At 31.9% G+C, this 25,479-nt stretch overlaps 3 protein-coding genes across 4 annotated transcripts; all 3 read right to left on the minus strand.

Moving 5' to 3' along the window:
• Positions 1-936: 936 nt before the first annotated feature.
• Positions 937-6,343, minus strand: LOC134719368 (uncharacterized). 2 transcript variants are annotated; one of them, XM_063582372.1, is made up of 4 exons: positions 6,293-6,343; positions 4,735-4,889; positions 2,285-2,384; positions 937-1,074 (listed from the first exon to the last, which is right to left on the minus strand). In XM_063582372.1, exons 2-4 carry the CDS (start codon positions 4,832-4,834, stop codon positions 987-989), a joined length of 288 nt encoding a protein of 95 aa, XP_063438442.1. In that variant the 5' UTR covers positions 4,835-4,889; positions 6,293-6,343; the 3' UTR covers positions 937-986. The 2 variants fall into 2 exon arrangements, with proteins under 2 accessions (XP_063438442.1, XP_063438441.1); XM_063582371.1 differs by having other exon boundaries at positions 937-1,095.
• A 5,153-nt stretch (positions 6,344-11,496) lies between these two features.
• On the minus strand, positions 11,497-13,342 carry LOC134719369 (fibrinogen C domain-containing protein 1-B-like). The gene is made up of 2 exons (XM_063582373.1): positions 13,184-13,342; positions 11,497-12,026 (listed from the first exon to the last, which is right to left on the minus strand). Exons 1-2 carry the CDS (start codon positions 13,326-13,328, stop codon positions 11,695-11,697), a joined length of 477 nt encoding a protein of 158 aa, XP_063438443.1. The 5' UTR covers positions 13,329-13,342; the 3' UTR covers positions 11,497-11,694.
• A 1,729-nt stretch (positions 13,343-15,071) lies between these two features.
• On the minus strand, positions 15,072-20,943 carry LOC134719319 (uncharacterized). The gene is made up of 5 exons (XM_063582328.1): positions 20,224-20,943; positions 19,677-19,767; positions 18,254-18,427; positions 15,599-15,717; positions 15,072-15,188 (listed from the first exon to the last, which is right to left on the minus strand). The coding sequence occupies exons 1-5, from the start codon at positions 20,566-20,568 to the stop codon at positions 15,072-15,074; spliced, it is 846 nt and encodes a 281-aa protein (XP_063438398.1). The 5' UTR covers positions 20,569-20,943.
• Between the last annotated feature and the right edge of the window lie 4,536 nt (positions 20,944-25,479).

Genomic DNA, 25,479 nt, shown 5'->3' on the forward strand with positions numbered 1-25,479 from the left:
AACCCTCAAAGCCAAACATTTGAAATACGAAGATGTATATGTACCGAAACCGTTGAAGAGCTATAAGTAAAAAATATCTTAAATAAATAACCAAATTAATCTAAAGCAAACTTTGCCTGAGGGAATTGAAAATTTATTAACGGAAAATTTTAGTAAAGATTGTTAAATCGGGTCAGTACCGAAGTACTGATTGATGAGCTGATGATACCCTCGGGGACTGATAGTCAACCAGTAGAGGTATCGACCCACTGATGTAAAAATTGAAAAGAACACGTTTAATAACACAATGTTGACTGCTGTATCCCTAATTTTGAAATTTTTACCTATTGTTTTTATTTGTTCACGCATCGTTGTCAATATAATGCAATTTGATGCTTACAATTGAGAGGTTTAGCTAACTATAACACCAGGTTCAATCCACCATTTTCTACATAAGAAAGTGCCTGTACCAAGTCAAGAATATGATAATTGTTATCCATTCGTTTGATATATTTGAGGATTTGATTAGGGACTTGCCTTTTCGAATTTTCCTCAGAATTCAGCAGAATTTTGTGATTTTACTGTTTTTTTCTTATATAAAGTATGGAATGACTCTTCTCTAGTATCTTGCTGCTAGTTATATTTCTACTGATTGTCATGTAAAGGATTTATATTAATTTTATGTTAATGAATATGTTAGGTTGTTCTTGACAGAACTAATAACAGTAAGTAAAATATTAATTGAATTTGAAGATCTTGAATATTTGAAGACACGTTTGTTTATTTATCTTCCATTCACCAAGTGCTCGTTAGAATTCACGCTGTCCGTGAGCAAGAACAGTTCTGACTTATTTAAAAACATCTTTCTTTTCAGAAGTTTTATTCAAAACAATTTCTGATTTGACTTTTTTGTTCTTTTGTCTGTCTGAATTCTCAAACATAGCAAATCTCTTCATAACCAAATCCATCGTAAGCGGGGTGTCATCCGAAAACAACTCTTCTTCTGTTCAAGATGATAGATCACTGGTACCTGGTTTATCTCCTTCTTGTGTGTAGTGTGATCCAGAATACCAAGTTCGTCGTCTCAGATTTCGGCTAAAAGTAAATATTTTTTCCCTAAAACCATGATAAAAAATATAAAAAAACACGTAACTTTTGAAGTGCCTCATTCTAATAATTGGTAGTCATCAAAGGTACCAGAATTATAATTTAAGACGCCAGAGGTGCGTTTCTTCTACATAAGGCTCATCAGTGACGCTCACATCAAAATAGTTATATAGCCAAACAAGTAAAAAGTTGAAGGGCATTGAGGATCAAAAATTCCAAAACGTTTTACCAAATACGGCTAAGGTAATCTATTCCTGGGATAAGAAAATCCTTAGTTTTTCGAAAAATGCAAAATTTAGTAACAGGAAATTTATAAAAATTACCATATAATTGATATTCATGTCAACCCCGAAGTATTGACTACTGGGATGGTGATACCCTCTGGGGCGAAACGTCCACCAGCAGTGGCATCGACCCAGTTGTGTAAATAGTTATTAAAGGTACCAGGATTAAAATTTAATACGACATACGTGCGTTTCGTCTACATAAGACTCATCAGTGACGCGCACATCAAAATAGTTACACAGCCAAACAAGTACAAAGTTGAATAAATAAAACTTGTTATTCATATTATACATGGAAGCGTATTTGCACCACAACAACTTGTTTATATATTTCTTCCTAAGTTTGTAAACTATTGTGTTACAATGCAAACCTTTGTGTTTTTACTCAAACTTTTCGATTTTTGTTATTCGTAAATTTTTTATAATAATCATTTTTTTACATTAATTTTATGAGCTGCGTCGAATAGAAATCGACCTTATGCAAACGAAAATCAAGACCTCTGTTAACCTTTTTTGGGTTAAAAGAATTTCTACGGAAAATCTGTAAATAAACTCATCATAGATAACAGACTAAATTTAGTATATACGCCAGACGCATAATTGTTCCAAAAGTAGGTTTTCATAAGAAAACAACCCTTTAAAACGGAACAAGATGCATCTTTTGTATCTTAATTATTCCAAAATCGATCAAAGTCTTTTATATTTATATGTTTACATGCACTTGCATAAGGTCGATTTTATCCGACGCAGCTCAATTATATTGTGAAAAGAAGCGTTTTGTAAGTATCGGCATTTGTATGTCCGTCTGCCAGTATCATCCAACTGATCTTAAACAAGCCGTTCACACCAGCACTTGCTTGTATAAATGTATATATATAAAATATTATAATGATTGATGTTGTAAATATATATACCTATATTTGGTAAAATAATAAAGTAAACTAATCACGGCACTGGTAACAATCACTACATCAATATCTGCATCGATAAATGTGCTCCTACTTAGTGCTGGGCCTACAAGACAAAGTTTGACAAAGATAAAAACTTGAGACACGATATTTAGATACTTATCGATAAAACTGTTTTGAAGTGTAGGCGAGAAGGAGAAAAGGGCTACAAATATTAAATATAGCTTAATATATATGTAGATATCATGCTCACTTTCTGTTTGTATTGTTCATGAATCGTTGTCGATATTATGGAATTTGATACGACTGTCATACACGTGAGAGGTTTAGCTAGCTATACTGAAAACCAGGTTAAATCCACCATTTTCTACATAAGAAAATGGCTGTACCAAGTTAGGAATTTGCAGTTGTAATCCATTCATTTGATGCGTTTTTGCATTTGGTCTTGGCCATTTGATTAGGGACTTTTCCGTTTTGAATTTTTACGGAGTTCAGTATTTTTGTGATTTTACTTATTAGAAGTATTAAAAGAAATGCTTTGGTGTTGTTTATCTTTTCAAATATTTCATACTACGGTGTCCATTGTATTCAAAAGAGCAATCTGAGGTTCGATTGTATGATTATGACAATAGTCGTACCATGCTTTTTTTGTATATGTAAATTAGCTTGCTTGTGCCTAACCCATGGCTGCTGGTATTTTGTTTAATCTAAACAGCTTCAAAATCGTCACTTAACATATGAGCAAGTGCATACAAAAAAGTACAAACCCGAAATATTAAAAAAATATTTAAGGAATGACTGTAATATTTTTTCTGTCTATGAAGAAATAACATAAAAAATTTGGTGCACACTGAAATAACGCGCGTAGCGGGTTATTTAACAGTGTGCACCACATTTTTTATGTTAATTCGAATAAACAGAAAAAATATTACAGTCATTTCTCATAATTTAATTCTAAATTCCATTTTAAACCGTAGAAAACCATGAAAAAACGTTGATGACGTCACGGTCACATGACTAAATTATGTCTATGGGCTCATAACAAAATAACGCAAATCAGAAGACGCGTTACATCCAAAATTAAATTATAATAAAAATAATAAAACGTGCATAATTATTGGTAGCAGACTTGTAATAAAGACATTTTGATTTTGCTTAATGCCTTTATAACTTGATGATTCGTGTATACAGTATTAGTGTCTAAACTTGGCAATTGAGTATGTTCTCCGACATGAAGAAAGCTGTGGATCGCGCTTACAAAGTCGGAAATGGGGACAGCGCGTCGAGTCCCGACTGTCGGTTTATATAATATTTTACAATTCAGCTTTTACAAAGAGGAAAAGTTCAAAAAGAAAAGTCCCTCATCAAATGGCAAAATCTAAAGTTCAAATACAACAACAATAAATAAAGGCAACAGTAGTATACCGATGTTCAAAACTCATAAATTGATAGAAAGAAACAAATTCGGGTCACAAACCAAAACCGAGGGAAACGCATTAAATATAAGAGAATAAATCATGGGGGCTTGAATATATCGTGATTTTACCACGGGTTGGACCTTTATGACAAATATTTTCCCCTGAAGCGATAGCGAGGGGTAAAATATCGGCATAAAGGGACAACCCGTGGTAAAATATAGATATATTCTAGCCCCAATGAATTATTTCGATTCTAATAGGACAAATACGGCAATTATTTTGGATCGAAGCGCTCTAGGTGATGGCATTTTTTGCCGTTCCAATAAATAAACGCACTATTAAATCGACGTAAAATAACAGAGCAAACTGAATAAATGATGATGCTTAAGCTATTTATGATAACATATTTAGATAATATTAGATGAATCTAATCATTATTGTACTTATATGTCTCATATGTATACAAAAATGGCTAATATAACTCATTTTAGCATCATTTGTTTACGTTTCCTTGTTGTGACGATTTTCCGTTTCAAAAGCATGTATTTTCCCGTAAATTGCTTATATTCTGACGTCATTGTTCTATGACGTCGAGTAGCTCATTCATAAAAAAACCAAACATATGACGTGGGAGAACAATCGGAAACAGCCCTTACAATATATTTATATTTTACCACGGGTGTGTACTCAAAACGTTTGAACGACGTCATGTTAGAATATGTAACACACACAGAAACGAACTTACCATTATACAAAATCCGATGAGAATAACAAGTATAACATCAAAACTAAAAACATGAATTTGGTATAGAAAAAGTACTGTAACACATCTTGTAATAATGTGAATTCACACTCAAATGGAAAAAGAGGAAACAAACGACACATAAGAGACACAACGTTAAAATGTAACACACACAGAAACGAACCATAATATAACAATGACCATATTCCTGACTTGGTACAGGACATTTTTTTTTTAAATAAGTTAGATTGTGTCTAAATAATTCTAACACTCCACTACAATACATGGGCACAAACCTGTTGTTGACGTCATTGATGCTGTTGTGATAAGGGTTGTATATAGCGTAGATGCTATGGTAGTTTTCGCTGCTGTTGATTTCTTCGTCCTTGTAGTCATTTTGGATTTTGTTTTATCAATGTGTTTCAGAAAGGCACCATCATGATAATACAATCTGTATGAGCCGCACATAATTAAATATATAACAGGAAGGTTACACAGCTACTTTTGCATAGGTACTATTTCTGTACTAAAAATGTGTAGTACTAGAAATCTACTTTTAATATTCAGTACTATCTTGTTACTAAAAAAATATTGTAATATTTTGGTACTTGTATTTTACAGTACTTTATTTGTACTTGAAATTTAGATACGACAGATTTTTTGTTACTACCGTTACATTTTCAGCATTTTGAAAGTTTTTCTAATTCAAATCTCTCAAAGTTATGATTTTCAAACATAGATTTTGTATTATTTCTGTACCAAAATATTTAGTACAAATCAAGACCTGTAAAATACAAGTACCTAAATATTAAAATAGTTTTAAAGTAAAGAACTAGTACTGAACATTAAAAGTAAATTTCCAGTACTGTATTTTTTTAGTACAGAAATAGTACCTATGCAAAAGTACCTGTGTAGAAAACAAAAACTAGTAGTAGCTTTATATGAATATAACGAGATTTGAAAATACCTGATATATATAATTGCTTCAAAATTTGCATAAAAATCACAAAAGAGGTTATTAATATGGTATAAGATACATATACACACGAAAAAGACCGATTTGTTTTTTTTTCCTTGTCAAAATGTACCTAAAATCGTCTTATTTTCAAAAACACACTAAAATGTGTTTTCAAGCTATAGGTAGTGAACAATCTACAATATTGTAAAGACCATACAGGGAACGGGCATTATTATGTAAAACAGAAAAAAAACTTAATGACACAATTAAACAAATATATGAGAATATAGCTATTACATAATGCCATGAGAAAAAAAAATGTAATTATAATGTAAAACAGAACAATTTGCTGATCAATCGTTAATGAATTAAACTAAAAGAGTTATCTCTATTAAATAAAAAAAAAGTTACCAATCAACAAGAACTCGGATTTATATAAAAGAAGAAAAAAACGGTCGTAATGATAACATATTTTCTTTATTGAAATGAAATCTTTGAAAACGATTTGTATATCTTCATCAACATTTACTTATTTTTTTTAATATAAACTTCTATAATCATTTTGAATGCTTTTTTAGACCCACAATTGCGGAGTTGATACCGTTTCATCAAAAAATAAATATCAACATAATTGAACGCCAGCGAATTTCAAAGTATGTTATTGTTTGTTAATTTTCTGATGATAAAAAGCCAATCAATCAATCAGTCGATCAATCAAAACTTGGTCTGATTAACTCTAAAACTACGCATCTTGTTTTGATGATTACAAGATAAAAATATGTATTAAAATAGATTCAAATGTCAATAACAAACACATTTCAAATATATATCTATTCGCCTAAGATTTTAGAATAATACACTTTTTTTGAACTTGCACAATAGTTTTTGAAACTCACCTTGTTTTAATACATCCCTTCAGTTTGAAGAGACAGAGTTTGCACTTTATTCAGTTTATATTATTTACACAAATAGACATATGATAACTTATGTCTGACTATTTGTAAACAAGACTGATATATTTTGATATTCGCATACTAGGTATATATTATCCTTCTCCGACTGGACTTTGAATTGTTTACAAATAATTTAACTATAATAAATATTAGTATATTTATAGGTGTGACTCTTATTAAGTGCTTTTTGTTCTTTTTATCAATGTCTTTCAAATCAATATGCAACTTTGCTAATCAAACTTATTACTTCAAATGACGACTCAAGTGTAGAAACAGGATTTTTTTTTTAAAAGGCGTAAGTGTGTGACGAGGAGGGGGAGGGCGCTATTTAGCGAACGTTTGGACTTATGCTTGTAAAAAGTATATGTATTTATCATATATGTATCTCCATAAAAGGGCGGATGGCGGAACCCTGCCCCTAAAAAGGCACGCACGCATAGCTTCAGAGCTTTATTCCACCATATATCGAATAAAGATCCTGGCTCAATAAGCCATTAGTCTGCCAATAAGCTACTGAGCACGGATTCCAAACGTAAACCAACGACAAACACTGAATTAACTATTGACTCTTGACTTGGGGCAGGCACATACATAATATGGAGGGGTTAAACCTGTTTGTGAGCGTTCAACCCTTCCTAAACATTGGACGGTGATGTAACAGCACAACATAAGAACAAACTGTAATAATTGGTTGAAAAAGACAAATGTCCACTTGTGTTAATAAGTCTTTTGATTGATTTAGGCCTTTTCAACTGATATCTTATAGTGTATCCTTAATTGTTGTGATGATACACTATTATATTAGATAAGGGTGAAGGTTTGATACCATCAAAACATTCATACCCGCTGCAATAGTTTGCACTTGTTATAAGTCAGGAATCTGATTTTCAGTAGTTGTCGTTTGTCGTTTTATATAGATTAGACCGTTGGTTTCCCCTTTTGAATGGTTTAATACTGGTATTTTTGTGGGCCCTTCATAGCTTGCTGTTCGGTGGGAGGCAAGGTTCTGTGTTGAAGACCGTACTTCGACCATGTATGGTTTACTGTTGTAAATTGTGACTTGGATGGAGAGTTGTTTTATTGGCACTAATGCCATATCTTCTTATATCAATTGAATGAGAGGATCGATACAAAACAGGAAAAAAACATCTAACAGACCGGAAATGACAGAGAAATTAAACATTCTAAAAAATAAAAAATAAAACCAAACAAACACGAAGAACAGATTTGAAAGTACTCGCATTTACTAACAGCTAGTTCTAAGCAAATAAAAACCAATATTTTTAATTATCAAAGACTAAACTATTAAACGGTTCACGTTTGCATGAAGTTATCAAAAGTTATTACTATAAAGTTGAAATGTTGTGTTCAGTAAGGACAAGTCGTCAATGACCATGAAAAAATGATTTATACTTTAATTCTTACTTGATAGTAAAATTCAGCGTAAATACAAAATGTTATCCTGGTATCCATGATGAGTTTATTTACAACCACTGAGTCGACGCCACTGCTTGTGGATTTTAAACTCCTCGAGGGTCTGTGCTGACATGAATTATCATTGATATGGTCATATTTATAAATTAACTGTTTTCAAAAGTTTTAAAATACTAAGGCTTTTTTACCTCAGGAATATATAACACTAGCTGTATTTTGCAAAACTTTTAGGAATTTTGGTCCTCAATGCTTTTCAACGTTGTACTTCATTTTCCATTTTAACCCTTTTTGGATTCGAGCGTTACTGATGAATCTTTTGTAGACGAAACGCGCGTCTGGCGTATATTGTTGTTGTTGTTATTGGTTTTGGAAGGCGGCTTACTTATGTAGTAATTGCGCCTTAAATTCATATAACATAATTTAAGATATTATGTATATAATTATACTTTCAGTCTTTAATTTATTTTTAGTATTACGTTTTGGCGAGTAATCTTCTGAAACTTTGACGAACATGGTTGTTGAATTACTGGAAAATAAATATATGTTGAGAGACAAAAAAAAAACAAAAAAAAAAAAAACACATATCAGCAGGTATACATGTACTATGAAAATGAAAAAAAATCAAGAGCAAATGATAGTCCCTAATGAAATGATAGGTGTCATAAAATTGTTCAGAAAATTTATATGGTTGTTCACCTTTGTGTCGTCTGGCGTATATACAAAATGTTATCCTGGTATCTATGATGAGTATGTACACTTTATTTCATTAATCATGAAACAATGATTATCATATGATTGGAAACGTTAAAAATTCATTTCAAAGTTCATCATGTCAATAACCTTTACCATACGTGTATATGCCTGCTCCAAGATGTTGCACCCTTCATGTTGCTTATGTGGTAACAAATCCGGTAAATAGTATGATTCGGTAGATCACATTCATGAAGGGGAAGGGGATTTTAGTTACGACGAAAGGAACATATCCAATATCATTTGTGAAACGGTTATTCCATAACAGTCAACCAACTCTTGATGGCGTCCGTAAAATTTACGAAGGGATGATTTCAACTTCACAATTTGGAACTCTTGGTTTTATAGCTTCCTTGGGAGTAGCAACCCTCTATCAAGGAAATCATGATAGAAATGCAAGCACGGGAATATCGTACTAATTGGGAGATAAATACCACGTATGCAGGTGCTGCTGAAATGTTGCTACTTTGAAATGGAAAGTGCATAACCTGCGAAAGTCCATAACGCCACCTAATTCCACAAACTTTCCTCTAAAGTCCACCACATGACTTCCTCTAAAATCAACAAAATCACCGTTAAAGTCTGCAATTACAAGTTCCGGTTAAGTCCACAAAAACGCCGTAAGTGTCCGCATAATTCTTTTATTATTATAAAAAAAATCCTTCTTTTTTGGGGAAGTACAATAAAAAGCATGGACTTTTGTTCTTCGTAGGTATTTTCTGAATCTATGTTTAAATGAAATGCACCTTTATACCACAAAGGGTTTAAGGCATTAAAAAAATAAATGAAATAACAAAAACACTGAACTCCGCTGAAAATTCAAAACGTAAAGTCCCAAATCAAATGGCATCATCAAAACTCAAACACATCAAACGAATTGTTATATTTGATTTTCATAAATTTTTAAGAATGTATTTGGGTATTTTTTTCTCATATTTTGTTCTTTTAACTTTACTGTTCAAGAACATTTCACTTGTTTCAATATTTGATTTTAAAAGAGGGACGAAAAATACCAAAGGGACAGTCAAACTCATAAACCAAAAATAAACTGACAACGCCATGGAATAAATCAAAGAATATATTTTCAAAGCGAACTTTTAGTGTTTAATTAATAATTTTGTGAATGAACACTTCTTTTATTTATAGCTGATTTTCCTGTATTTTATGTATATCTTATTTATTTGTATTGGCTATATTTTTTACAAACATGTATGAAAAGAATGAAAATGAACTATTTGTGTAAACAACCATTTAGATAAACAGACAGCATCATCTAAAAATGGTTGTTTACAAAACTGGATATTCTTGCTAAGTATCTCAATGAATGTACTTTTACAAAAAAAACATCTATGTGATACTGGGCTTGTTCTGCTCTAGCAGCTATATTGAAAAAGTGTTTACTAAGCCCCACTATATATTTACAGATTTAAAATGTGTCTTCTCTATCAGTTTGGATTATATGCTTGATAATTAAAAAAAACAGCAGCTGGAGAAGATGTTGAATAATTTGATCTTTGTATTGTGATGATCAGATCAGTGAATCAAACAGACCAATTTTTGGACAACATTTCTTCACAGTTATTTTAACATACGCAAGCATTATTCTGTGTCAAATTATAAACAATATGATACATATTTTGATGTACTAACAAATTAGATTGAAACAAAGATAATAACCAGCTTGAATCTATGGTCAGAAGTTCCTTTAAAAAAATATTCGAAGGTTTATATTTTGGCGTTGTTTGTCATCAAAATCACATAACACAGTCATGTCTAACAACAGCCAACATTGTATTAGAATCATCATCACTATCAATTAAAACAAATATGTCAACAAAGAAAAACATTAAAGCATAAACTTGTAGATAAAGCACGTTAGATAACAACAAAAGATAGGAATAAAAAAAAACATTTCAAAATTACACAATGACCGGAGGTATCTGTATCAATCCACGTCAAATGAATATTGCCAAAAATAAAACAAACAGTTACAGAAATAACTTATAAAGACAAATAAAATAATACTATAATACGTCCATAAGATACCAAACAATGACAGATCATACAATGTACACTTCAAGATCATCGTCTATTATTTTTGAAGGTGATAAGGAATATTTATAAATAAGGGTTGGTATCTTCCAGTGAACTTTTTTAAAGAAGAGAACAAGACGTTTTTTAAATATCCCTGGTTTCCAACTTTCTGTTCAACTAGTAACGTTTTACAATGTCTGAGTTGGAGTTGCCAGCTGTTGAATACAGATGAGTTGAGAAATATATATCCCATATGCAGGTGAAGTTGGTATTTAGTACTAAGGTGGGTTAGAGTAATTTATAGATTCAGAATTAAGATCGTATCGTTTGTCATAGATTCTAAAACTGAAATGACCGATCGCGTCAAATTCCAGGTATAAGACTAAATATGATGCAGAGGAAGCCGTGTCTGTTGTTTGTTTAATTTCTTGTTCCTGGTGATATATTACAATGGTACCCAATCGGAAAAGTGTTGATTGATAATAGAACATCAGCAATATATCTGAATTTGAAATTAAATGATCTGACTTCTTTGATCTTCTTATTTTTGGCAAAGGTTTGAAGGAACCCCGACTCATATGAAAATGAGAAGAGATCGGCAGGGGTTGGCCCTAAGCTAGTTCCCATAAGAATACCAACAATGTGTTGAAAAAGTCTACCTCCAAATTAAAAAAAATTGTTGTAAATAAAAAAAAATTCTGCATACTGATCACTTGTTCCTCTCTGTAGATGTTTTCACAGTTATCTCAGCTTTTCTCAATCATTTAACATCATTTCGTTGTATATCTGTTTGCAAATACATCTACTCTCTACAAAACAGGATGTAAAAACAACCAAGGATAATACATGGTCAGTCCTGATAGTATTTTTTTTTTATAAAGGCACACAATGTGGGAATTTGGAATAAAACAAGATAATGGACAAAAGCATCCGGTAGATATTTAGAAACACCAACATCGGATTAATGGTTACTTGAAGCAGAACCGATACCCTAACTATGGATGCTTGCAAAAATTAGGAAGCCAAGGTTGATAAGTACCTGGATACTTGTCAGTTATATTATAAAATTCAAAACATAATCCTGTATTATATCATATAAAGGTCTGAACAAAAAAGAATTTCAAAGTTTAGTAATCGTTATTGCTATTTTCGTTGAAACCCAAATTATCAAATGACGCATCGACTGGGAATATTGTCATCTTCGATGATTTAAAAGAATACCATAATTCTCCCTTTAACTTAGTTTTCCAAACAATTCCTTTGTATGCAGTCCATTTATTCTGGTCTTCATTGAGATATTTTCCATTTAGGTTAGAGAGACTACATACTTTATTACTCTCCCCATTGAACCACCAACCCCCCTGCCATCCGGTGGCACTCACACAAGTAGTTAGCCTTTGGTCGTTGTCCTTGTCACTCGTCGAAAACATCATGTTGTTATTATTATGCATGGCATCACCTGAAATTAATATCAGTGTTTTCAACCATGCAAGGACATGTAATCAGCAGTATGCTGGTCCTTGTGTGTACCAACTAATTGTCAATTCATGACTTAGCAAATAATATCAACAACAATACGAAGAACATCAACAACAAACATTTTTTCTCAAATTTCCCTCGACAAAATTTCGTACTGGTTACTCCAATAATATGAGGCAGGCCTTACCTGTAAATGGGGACGAAGTCTGTATGAATTATTTTTTTGTAACTTAAATATTTGTTAAAAAAAACAAACGGAAATACCGTAACGTTTCCGATTTTGGTTCTGTTGTTAGGGATTTTAGTTGTGACGTTATTTAAGCTATGACGTCATATGCAATGTAAACAAAGAAACGCTATCATCAGGTAACGTTTTTTCATATGAAGGAATTATTAAAAATGAAATTGGTATTGCGTTCCTTCCTATTTATACTAGACTGATAAATATATATTTTACTCAAAAATTTATACAAACAAAACCGGAAAAAGGAAGTACATTGTAGATTTCTGCGCAAGTCCGGGATTTCAAAACACGACAAAAAAAAATTGAACTACTGTTATTGGGGACTTCGTCCCCATACAATTAATTCGTCATAGATACCATTATTGAAATTGTGTACGTTCGATGCATGTTTCGTCTGTAAAAGACATATAAGGGACGCTCAAAGCATACAAGCTAAATGACAACCGTTAGGTGCGAAAATGAAGAACGTCATTACGGAACAGCAGTGTGTACTTTTGGAATTGTCCTTGTTACAAGCCTTTTTCAATAATGTGCACATTAACGGTTTGAAAATAGTGCAATGGGATGATTGCACTTCAAATAAAACACAATTCATGGCGAAACAGGAGCCGGTGAAGCTGGCTGAAGCATTAGCGTACGCGTTTTGAATAAAAACTGGTATTTTCTTAAATAATGTTCAGTTTTTTGAGAATTTGATTTACGAGGCCAATCTCTTAATTTCTTTACATATCTTTCGTAGACTTTCAACTGTCTTTTTTTGTATACATTCTATTTAAATACCTTCGGTTCTTATAGAAATGACGTAAACCCCACCACTTCTTTTATTGCCAAACCTCTCGAGTAAGAACACGTAATGAAATATGTTTTTACACATAACAATAAAGTATACATACCAAGGTTCCCAGTATAATCGTCAATTGTAAGTGTAAAGTTGGAATTTTCATCACTAACATTGAACGTTCCGTACTCAGCATATTTCAGCGTTCCATTAAATGTCTCAATTTCTACACGTAGTTTGTAGTGTCTTGATGACGTCATTTGGTAAATTTTACTGTTTCCTACAAATGTATAGTAAGTAAAAGTGGTGAAACAGTGGTTGATCGCTTCAATATTCATTTTTACACTCACAACTTTCCTTTTTTCAATAGTGATTTCAAATTCAACTTTTCTCTCTCTGATTACATCTACATAAACATGAACTGTTACTTCCCTTTCGCAACAATTTGTATCAAATGATCCTAGATACAAAAAAGTTAAACCACAAAAATACCGAACTCCGAGGAAATTCCAAAACAAAAGTCCCTAAAAAATTAGCAAATTAAAATCAAAAGCTCAAACACATCATACGAATGGATAATATTTGTCATATCCGTGACTTGGTGCATGTATTTCTCCTTTAGAAATGGGTGATTAAACTTGTTTTAAAGCTAGCTCAAACTCTCACTTTTATGACATCGAATCATATTTCATTATAATGACAATCAAGTCATACCTTCAGAAATGAAAGAAGACATTACAATATACTTTTTGTGTATCGTAACCGGAATATAAAAAAAAGAAGATGTGATATGATTGCCAATGTGACAACTGTCCATTGGGGACCAAAATGACACAGACATTAAATTAATAACTATAGATCACCGTGCGGCTTTCAATAATAGGCAAAGTCCATAAGTAAGCCCGAGTAGTTTGTCAATAGGTTGAGCATAGTGGAAACGATACTCTCTCTTTCGATAATCATTTTATATTGTGAAGTAATATTAATAGTTTTAAAAATACTACGTGTTCGAAGAGTGACAGACAAAACATGGCGGTCAAAAGTAAATAGACACAGAGACAAACAAAAGTGCACCAAACGATACAGTGAAGAAAGTGAATTGAGCAAAACGAACGTAATCGAAAATGTACCGTCTGACTCAGTAAACAATTCCGAGCAAAATTCAAAATGGAAATTCCCTAATCAAATCACTAAATTGAATGATAAAACACATCAAACAAATGGATAACAACAGTCATATTCCTGACTTGGTACAGGCATCTTCGAATGTAGAAAATGGTGGATTGAACCTGGTTTTGTAGTCGTCTTGTTTCAAAGTCGTCTGATCTATTCCCATAATGCCTATAGTGACAATTGTACTAAGTGTGTATTTGCATGGCGAGTGATAAACGGAAGGAAAGTAGGTGACGCTTATTCTGTCAAAGCTCCCAGTATTCTTCGTTTGGTTATTGAGGATTCTCTTTCTATCTTTATTTGTATATTCGTTAGGAACTCATGAGATTTAAACCCTGGAAATATCCTGTTGTCACCTTGTTTTCCAACTGACTTCTTTTAAGAATAACTCAAATCCGGGTAATTTTGAGATCTACAATACGTAGAGACTTCTGTCATTGTTGATTTCCGACATGAAAGTGTCCTCTTCGGTCAGTTTATTTTGTGTATTACGGGTTGAGGTATCATTGACGTTTTAGAAAATCTCCGTTATATAATTTTTTTTTCAAGTTGAATATGATCTTATTATGATAGATTGGTACGAATCGTTTTATTGAAAAATGACTCTATCATAATGCTTTTGATCCAGACGAGTTTTAAAAGTTATAACCGTTGGTTAATATTTCTTGGCTTGTAAAAATTGTCAGAAACTAAGGAAACACGAAAAGATGCCAATACACGTGAATCTCATATGTGGGTCGGTATGAGTCTTTTCCTTTTGTTTCGGTTGGTTGACGTCAAATTGGCGTATTCCTTAAGGAAATTACATGTGCTTTTGAATTATGTTGATATTAAACTAAATGTTGATTACCAAGCCAGTGCTCTGCTGTAAGGCTACCGAATCCCTGTTTGTAATCATCCCAAAGTAGATTGAAGTTGGTGACACCATTCGTTCGCCTCTGTATTACCTTTAAGATAATAAAACGTTCTATAGTTTTAAAAAGCTAAATCACACAAATACCCCAAAATATTCAAAATCAGAAACAACTCTCCACTAGCACCTATATAAAGTTTTCTTCACAAAATTAAAAGGTAAAATAAAAAAATACTGAACTTAGAGGAAAATCAATTCGAAAAATCCATAATCACATGTCAATATGAAATAACAAAACGCATCAAAAACGAATGGACAAGAACTGTTATATTTCTGACTTGGTACAGGCATTTTCAAATGTAGGAAATGGTGGATTAAACCTGGATCTATAGCGCTAACACTCTCAGTTTGATAACAGTTTCATCAAATTCAAGTATACTTGTCATATAATGTTATTTTAAATAAAGTTTTGATAAATCGATAAACGAATAAAACATTAATTACAGTCCATCCGCTCCCAGCAATGTCCATTTCACAGTGAACATCAAACTTGTGGACTGTAGTGTACACTCCAGAAGGGCAATGTCTTGGTAGGTCTCCACAATCTACAACGCCTTTCTTTGCTAAAGGAAAGAAAACAAGTCACTCTATATACTTTCATGTACCATTCAGGAGCTTCAATTGTTTCATCGTAATCGACATCACTCTAATGGTCTAATTGTGCAAGTTAAACAGGTTAACTGACAAGAAAGACGTAAAGCTTTTGATCTTGTTTTTTCATTTCGTTTTCATTTAATTATTTCCTATTTTGACATTGGAAATAAACTCATCATAGATACCAGGACTAAATTTTGAATATACGGCGGACGCGCGTTTCGTTTACAAAAGACTGATGCTTATTTAAATTTCTATAGTCTTGTTGACATAAATTACCATTCTACTCGATATGTTTCGTTTCTTATTGCACTTCTCGGGATGCTTATATTAACTTCATTATATGCCCTCAGCAAATGTCACGAGCAAATCGATTGGTTAAAAGGGTTATGAATGCCTAATGCAAATATCACGAGCAAATCGACTAGTGTCACTTTATAAGCAGAAATCACATAACTCATTGCATCCTTGCTCGACGTATTAAAGGTAGGGTTTGTTTGCCTGTTGTAAATCTGACGTAGACAATCTAACATTTACAAGAGACTCGTCGTTAACAATTCACCTTTTGATAATCTATACTATTAAACTAGAAGACCTCATTGTGGGTGTCGCTTCTCTTCCTTTCACAATAAATCAATCATCATGCCTCTGTGTCCTATAGGTAACATGCATAGTCGCATTTGTCATCCATTCTTATGATTATTCAGATTGAGTTATTTTGGGAGAAAACGACAAAAAAGGGGTCCGGATATGATTCCGTCATCACACTGTCTTTTAGTCATAGATAAGACTTCCGGTTTGAAACATGAACAAATACAACCAATCGTATGATAGATAACAAAAATGAAGAATAGATAAGTCAATCAGAGCGTTTTCCATATCATGGTGTTTAGATCGCAAGAACCACAACTATTATACCTCCTTTGAGAGGACAATTAATATTTTCGTTTATCTACATGTAAACTACGATTATACTACTTTAATATATAGAGACTCTCTGTATTCTGTCTACTGTTTTTTTTGTTGTTTTTTTTTAAATGTTTACAATTTAAATTAGAATAAGTAAAACATGTGACACAAGTACAACCAATCGTAGAACGTTCTCCATATCATGGTGTTTAGATCGCAAGAATCAAAACTATTATACCTCCTTAGTCTTAGAGAGGACAAATATTTTTCGCATTTATCAACATGTAATAATCAACAATTATTCTACTTTAATATATATAGAGACTCTGTATTTTGTTAGTATAGAAAGTTCCTGATTCTGTTTACTGTTTTCTTTGAAATGTTTACTATATATAAAGGGGTCATACCACTTGCATATATATTAAAATAAGTAAAACATGCTCAACTTCATCTTAAACTACCTCGACCAAAAACTTTTACCTGAAGTGGGACAGACGGACGAGACGGACGACCGAACAAACGAACGCACGGACGCACATACTAGAAACCATAATTATATTTTGCCATAATTTGGGCATACAAATTTATTGTTAAAAGGGAAAATAGTAATTTGGCAAAAATGAAAGTAAGGTAGAGATTAGAGGGAAGCAGGACCTTTTTCGGGGCGGTGGGATCGGGTGTTTTAAAGCTCGGGATTTGGGAATTGATCCTTACGGTATCCGGGAACATATTTTTCTATTTCGGGATATGAATTTCTTTAAATTCTGTATCTCGGGATTTCATGGTTTTAAGCCAGGGGTTTTGGGATCAGGACCCCTCCAACATCCCCTCAAATTAGCCTTAGTCGGTATTAGTCATTTCTACATGATTCAAATCCTACCATTGGCATGTTAATAAGGCTCTCTAAAAAAAAGCACTGATCGATTGTCATAGAAGCATATTTTTTAGACTATCAGACTCTGGTCTATATATAAGCAGTTACATTTATTTCATGTTTGAAACGGTGCAAATTTTTAATTTGATTTGACTTTTACCAAAAGAAGCATTGTAGCAAAGTAGAAGAATAATTATGGTCGTAGGCCAGAAACACGAATATGATTGATTTTAACAGAAAGGAACCAAATATCGGACTTTGGAAACGGGGGAGGGCTTTTGATAACTTTTATGTAATTCTTCACACATAATATATTTTACAAAAAATCATCCTACAACAGTTCACAAGCTGTATATGCCCGCGATTTCGCGGGTGTGTTCTAGTCAATTTTGACAATAGAAGAGTTGTCGCCACACGTGTCACTAGTTCTACAATAAATATATTTCTGTGACAATACAATTACAATGTACTTATGTAACCATACTGTTGCAATGAACTTCTGTGACAATACTATTACAATGTTTTTCTGTGACAATACTATGACAATGGAATTATGTGACCATACTATTAAAACAATGTATTTATGTGACAAATTATTACAACAATGTATTTCTGTGACAAAACTATGACAAGGTTTTTTTCGGAGACAGTGCTATGACAATGTGTACGTCGTTTCAAGAAATGTCTCAATTTAAACAGAACATAAATCAAATGAAACTTACGAATGCAGCAGAAAAGAGATGTCCATGTACCATCCATCTCACAAACTAAGAAAGGACGTCCTGTCATGGTGTAACCATCGTCACATTCGTATTTGTTTCCTTTCCCAATATCACGATGCATACCAAACCTATCGGTACTGGTCGCGTTAGATATTATAGGGTCACCAGCACAATCTATGGAGTATATATGAACCAAGAGATATATCAAGTAAGCTCATTTAAACAACAAAACCAATTTTAAAGGAATGAAAACCAGCAGTGGCGTATTTCCCTGTTTTAACTTTTGAGAAAAAAAAATGTAGTTTGACTTTTAACAGTCAACAGTCAGCATAACAGTATAAAATACTTCAGGAAGATCACATGTTTTGTCTGATTTAATTTTAGAAATACACTATTTAAACATAATTTTGAAATCCGTATTTTGTAAAGGAAAAACTGTTTTTTCTTGCTCACTTCCCTATGTTAATGTAATACAACCTACCCAACACTAAAAGTTATATATTTTTAAGCTATAACCTTGTTATCGAAATAACATGCAGCTTATAAAACATCTATGTGAAATTATGTGTGATTAAAATCCGAGATTGCACTGACGTCTGAAATGTACAATTTTAGAGACTGGTTAGGGCATGAAATGTTAGAGCGCAGTCCATATTTTGTCCATGCATTTCAAATTTACCGACAGGTTCGCTAAATTTCCAGAATTTTGTAGAGATTGTATAAGGTAAAAAAAAACTTTTATTTTTGAATAGAAAAAAACTCCAACATGAACAATCTATAGATAAAGTATGAGAAGGGAACTCTTATTGGCTTTCACAAAATCATTAATATATTTTTAAAAAAAATTATAGATTATCGTTGGCCATCTCAACAAGATTATCTCGCTTGAGCCGGTAGTGAAAGTGAGAAAAGCAATCGAGTTGAGTATTTATATATGGCGACGTCGGTAATTCCACTGACAACGAGCACGTGCTCCCTTAGTTTCTAGCAATATTTTTACATAAAATTTTACTCGGCAGATAAAGGAAATTATCAGTGAGGAAGGCAAAGGAACATTTAGCAAAATAGCGATATTCCATCTTGAATCCAAGAATGTGTACTTAAAAAAATAATAAATAACACAATTCACCCTTGTTGATCTAAAGAATTAAAGAAATAAACCAGAATGATCATCCATTTGATTATGAAATAGCGAACTGGAGTGTAAAAGACCGAAACAGCGTCATCTAATATTACCCAGAAGTATTAGGTTATTAAACTGCGAACTGGAATCTAAAAGAACGAGAACCTGAATTCACTAAAAAAAAAGTTGAAAAGCATCTTATTTTTCCCAGAATGCATTAGATTTTGAAGAAGATAGGGAAGCTGAATACACAAAAGGTAACCTAACATCAATTGAACAAATAAAAGTAAAAGAACTTACATGACTGTATACAGATTGGCTGTCCAGTATCGTCTAGTTTGCAATGTTTCCCAGGATCACATATTTTGTCTTTACAATGTCCTGCAAGATCCTGGCAATGAATAACACACAGGGATAATGTCGATATCCATTTACACTTCAAATATTTCTGATTGGTTTTCACCCAGAACTTAAAATTAAAGAAACAACAGACACGGCTTCCTCTGGCTCATTTTTAAACTTACACCTCAAATTTGACATACACGGTCAGTTCAGTATTATAATGTATGATAAATAGCAGCAATATACTAACTTCACCTGCATATGTGAATAAAAAAAAATCAATGAAAAGTCAAATGTATATCTATTCAAATCTGCAATTTTTAGATTTTTTTTCTAGCTACGACCAGGTAAGGTGCATTTCTGGATTAAACTTCACAAGGAACACAAGAACTCATTTGTTGACCATAGTCATGTGATAGTCAACCATGTTAGGATAGTCGACAATTTTGAAAAGGAATGCAAAAAATATTCATTAATGAGTATTATGGGTAATTTATCAACTAACCTTAGACCACGTAGAAATGTCGCTATACAGACACCCGGTTTCTTTGCTGAGTGCTTCATTTGACCTTCCAACTACGTCACAAAGTGGCCAAGCCTTCCTGTAGTTTATACCAATACACTGTGACGTCACCAAACATTCCTTGACGCATTCAAGCAGACTTTTCCCGCGCAATTGCCGTAAAATGTTCTCCTTCCGGCATTTACCATGTTGTAGGTTTCCGATTGTTTTAATGTTTGGTCTTTTACATTCTATGTCGTCTTTGAGACAGACGTCATCTAACAGTTCACAGTCAATGTGTTGTATCCAGATAAGTATTAACCCTAAAACTAACCGGCGTCTGTCCATTTTTCAATGTTTTCTTTTCAAACAGCCTTCGAATGATAAACTATTTCACATGTACCAATACATGAACACTTCAGTGTGTGCCCAAAATCTTTTAGCAAAATTACAATATTATTGATATATTATTGTTGAGTTATAATTGTTCTTGTTTCTTCTACAATTACAAGAAGTATCAAGCACCATCTTTTGACAGTCATATATTTTATAAACATATCATTCTCCGTTCGTTTCAATGTTAGTATGCTGCTTAACTCTTCGAATTCATATCATTCTGACCTATATGATTTTGTTTTGTAACTCGGGTGTTGTTCTTCCCACTCGATGTATGACTTTCAAACACCGGTATATATTCTTTTGTTACCTTTATTTATCAAATAAACGCATCTGAAAAAAACCCCAGAAAAAAACTTTGATCTATACTTTTCCATGTTAACATTTTGATGAACAATTTACAAGTTATACAGCTTGATTGCATTGCATTTAATAATTTACATGTTAATTATTGATATATCATTAAAATGATGACATTTAACCACCACGGGAGTATAAAATCTCATTTAAAAAAATATTAAACACATAATAAACTGTTATCATAACGTTGAAAAGTACAAATGTATTTCATATTCTGGTATTATATCAGAAACATTGATAATTCATATCCAAACAGGATATTTGACATTCAACAAAATATTCAATTAAATTTTTTTTATCGATAGTTCGGGAAAATGTGTTAAATTATAACATCTGTTTGTGCATATCTTTTCCGTTCACCAATTTAAATGTTGTGTTTTTTTTTATTGCATTAATTTTAAACAATCATCTTTCGATTTCAACATTCGACATTCAAAAGTGTGTACTTACCCTGTAATTCATATAGTATGATGTCAGAAAAGCAAATTCTTATCAATCCTCCTGGCACCAATCTTTTGCCAAAAAAATATATATAAAAGTAAAGTCATGAAAACACCGTTCGCCGAGGATAATTAAAAACGAAAAGTCTATAATCAAATGGCACAATCAAAAGCTCAAACTCATCAAACGAAGAGGTAACAACACAAGTGTGGAATATGAAGCAGAAAAAAAGAAGGATGCAGTTTGATTGGCTGATTACTGTTTGTTTGCACTCAGTATAACAAGTATTTCATGTTTTTTTTTTGCATGAAATGGGTACACGCGGTAAATGATTGATCGGATAAGGGACAAAAGTTTGCATTACAAAAGGAATCATAAAATGTGTCCCCATTCAGGCCGAATGTATAGAACAGAATATAATATACTATTCTTTTTTCCCAAATGACAGGGCCCATAAAGGGCACAAAATCAGATACAATTGATTTACATAATTGGTAACAACAACAATAATAGTGGCATATACATATATATTTGGAATATAAGCATTGGTCAAAATCAAGCCAAAAACCACATATATACAGTCGGAAACCGGGTTGAAATAGAATAAAAGAATCAAAACTCTTTGTTAGAGAAGGCGATAAATTTTTACTGTATTGTTTACTATGGTGACAATTTTTTTTAAAGTTAATAGAAACAAACAAAATTGCAATTTTCTTCTCAATAACGAGGTGTTTTATTTTAAAAACACCATTTGCATAAGTTTTCAATTTATCTAGTACATAGTTAAGCAGAACAATTAGATATCAAGTCGACGGCATGGGAACATTACAAGTTGGATGAAGAAAATGTATAACCTCCGATTTTTTTGAAAAAATTGCCACGGACGGAAAACATATCAATCTATAAGTTCAGTAATTTTCGTGTCTGCCCTTCCATTATGTGACTGAAGAAAAAATTCCAAAAAATAGGAAGCAATTGTATCGAAAAAAGAAAATCGAGTGCACCTTTTTATATTAGGGCGTGTTTGAGTTGAGTATTTTGTCTTGATATCATACAAAGTAAGAATATGTCATACATCGTCTCGCTTCAGATTATATCATTTTTATATATTAAAGCTACAGGTTGACTTTATATCACACAAAAAAACCAGTACTAAAAGATGAAATAAATGGGTCAATTGAAATACCTATCTAATGAGTCACAAAAACAGAGAAGGTGTGTTCGCAAAGCTATTTTTTTTTTATCTGAAAGTACTTGACGACAGTCTTACAAGTTGGATGATAAAAATGCATATCTTCGAAAATTACTGATTTTTCGTGTGTGATAACTAGGTTGTATGGTCTTCATACACTAAAAACATCTAGTCTTCCCTTCCACGAAATATTTAATTAGAATCTTTTTAAATGTTTTTGAATTTTCGAAAATTCGACCTGACAACCGATAAAGCACTAGTTTTATGTTGAATCAATGCAGACAAGATCATTAACTGATGCTCATTAGCTAGTTGATACATTTGTCTTTTAAAATATAACTGACATACAAGGATCGTATTGGTGCAAAGTGAATAAATTTATCGGTTTCCATGAGCAAAATTGGTAGCGCGTCATCCCTACAATGGCTTCCATTTCTACGATTGTGAAAATGAACTGGCGTAATGGGGCGATAATTTTGACGAAGTAAGATCCTGACTGTATATTGTGAATAAAAGAATAATATAATTACATGATATGCATTTATTCTCAAATTATTTACTTGACTTAGTGTCAGTAACATTTTCTTGGGTTAAAAAAAATGCAAATTAACAGATGCTTCTCACAAAATTTCACCAAAAAAGTTCGTTGGTTGTAAAGTTATGAGTTACGATTATAAAGACTTAAGAATTGTTTGTAAAACAACCCACATTTATGTAAAAGAAGCATTATACTTTCCAATAAAAGTTTAAATTTTAACAATTTCGTAAAACTGCTATATTTTTGGGCCAAAAAGGGGTCTTACTAGACCTACTCCTTAACAGATGTTTCACAGCAAAATTAATCCCTCTCTACAGCATTGTTTTGGTTGTGAAGTTATGAGTATCTTCATCGTCACTGACGCCAAGACAATTTTCAAGTCTTTAAAATCATATGAATTAAGTTGACAGTAGTCAACTCGATATTAAAATAAAAGTACAACGGAACCAAATGAAATAACAAATAAGTGCATTATGGGAATTTAAATCCAGGAGAACGAATTTTTGATAACCAAAGCTCTGTTTATCTACATTTTAAATTGCTCAATTTTTTCTTTCTAATTTTTATTCTGTATTCAGACATTTTATAAAAGAGATTTCACTTTTTCTAGATATTTTGTAAAATACCTGAAAAAAAATAGTCTGAAAACTTTATTTATTTAAATATAATGCCATATTAGGCATTAAAAGAAAATTGAAATAAGTTCATGTTATATGTTCCGACGAGTTATAAAAAACGTTAAATTACTAAAACATTTTAGTAAATTTTTCAAATGTACTCACACGTAACAAAATTTCACCAGAGAATATTCGTATTTATTGTCGAAATTCTTCTTGTACAAACTTGATCGGAACTAGTCATTCAACTCGTCTAAGACATTGGTAATATATACCTCTAATTTAAGAGTCATAAAAATTAATAAAACTTTAATTAAATATGAAACAAACAATATTTCGAGAGAAGCAACTTTCCAACTACACTTTTTTTATTGTAGATTTATCCTGATTTCACAACTTTTGAAATCATACAAATGGTCACTTTTATTAAAAATAATAATTCCAGAAAAACAATTCCCTAATTACATTTTGTTCAAATTGTTATAAAAACACAAAGGTTTAATTTGTTTATTTAATACTCTTATCTAAATTCACATGTCGCCTTAGCTCAATTCCCATCTGGCCTTAGTATATTTTTTTTTAGCTTTTTTACATGGAATTCACAGCTAATGCGAAATGAAACCACACCTAGTGTAAGCGATAAATTTGTCCTTGTAAAATATGTCCGGGCGGACCCAAATTCCTAGTATAAAATGTCCATGGTTACAAATTTTACTAGTTAATATAGTCTGATGTTAGTAAATTTTGTCCCCAGACTAATTTTCCTAGGAATTTAAGTCCATGTCATTAATAATCCTAGGTAAAAATGTCCATGTCCTTTTTTTTTTAAATCTGAAACATATAATTCATTTACATAATTGAAAATTTTTTTAAGAGTTATTATTTTTAATAAAATGTAAGTAACCAGACTAACTTTCCTAGGAAATCATGTCCGTGGTATTAATATTAATAGGGCAAAACGTCCATGATTTTTATAATTTAAATTAAAGGTTAAAACTTATTTTTAACCAAACTAACTTTTTCCAGTACCTTTCATGTTTGATTTTGTTAAAGAGTTATGTAATAATATATGAAAAAAAATATGTACCCAGACAAATTTTGCTAGGAAATCATGTCCATGTTATAATTATTCCTAGATAAAAACATCCATATCATTTAATTTCAAAGGTTTATTTACATAAATGGTTTTAATATTGTTTTAGAGTTTTGTATTAATATTTTTTAAATTTATGTCCCCAGACTAATTTTCCTAGGAAATCATGTTAATGTCATTATTATTCCTAGATAAAGACACCCATATCAATTATGTTTAAAGGTTAATTAACATGGCTTGTGTTGTTTTAATATTGTTTTAGAATTGTGTATTGATATTATGAAGAAAAAACAAAATTCCTCAGACTAATATTTCTAGGAAATTATGTCCTGATGATGTTCTTATTATTCCTAGGTAGAAACGTCTATGTTTGTTATTTTTAAGTGTTGCATGTTTTGATATTGTTAAAGAGTTATGTATTTAGATTTAAAATAAAATAATTCCTAAGACTAATTTTCCTAGGAAATTTGGTCCACTTTCTTTATGTTAATTGGAAATTATTATCAAAACTTTAAATTCTTAACTAAGATAGGGTTGTTTATTCAATAGTTTTCATCATAAAATTGTTTCTAGTAGAGATTTTTGTTTTTAAGATAACCAATGTTTAAATCACCAGTCATGA

The sequence above is a fragment of the Mytilus trossulus genome, chromosome 5 (assembly GCF_036588685.1).
Source record: "Mytilus trossulus isolate FHL-02 chromosome 5, PNRI_Mtr1.1.1.hap1, whole genome shotgun sequence".
NCBI classification, from domain to species: domain Eukaryota; kingdom Metazoa; phylum Mollusca; class Bivalvia; order Mytilida; family Mytilidae; genus Mytilus; species Mytilus trossulus.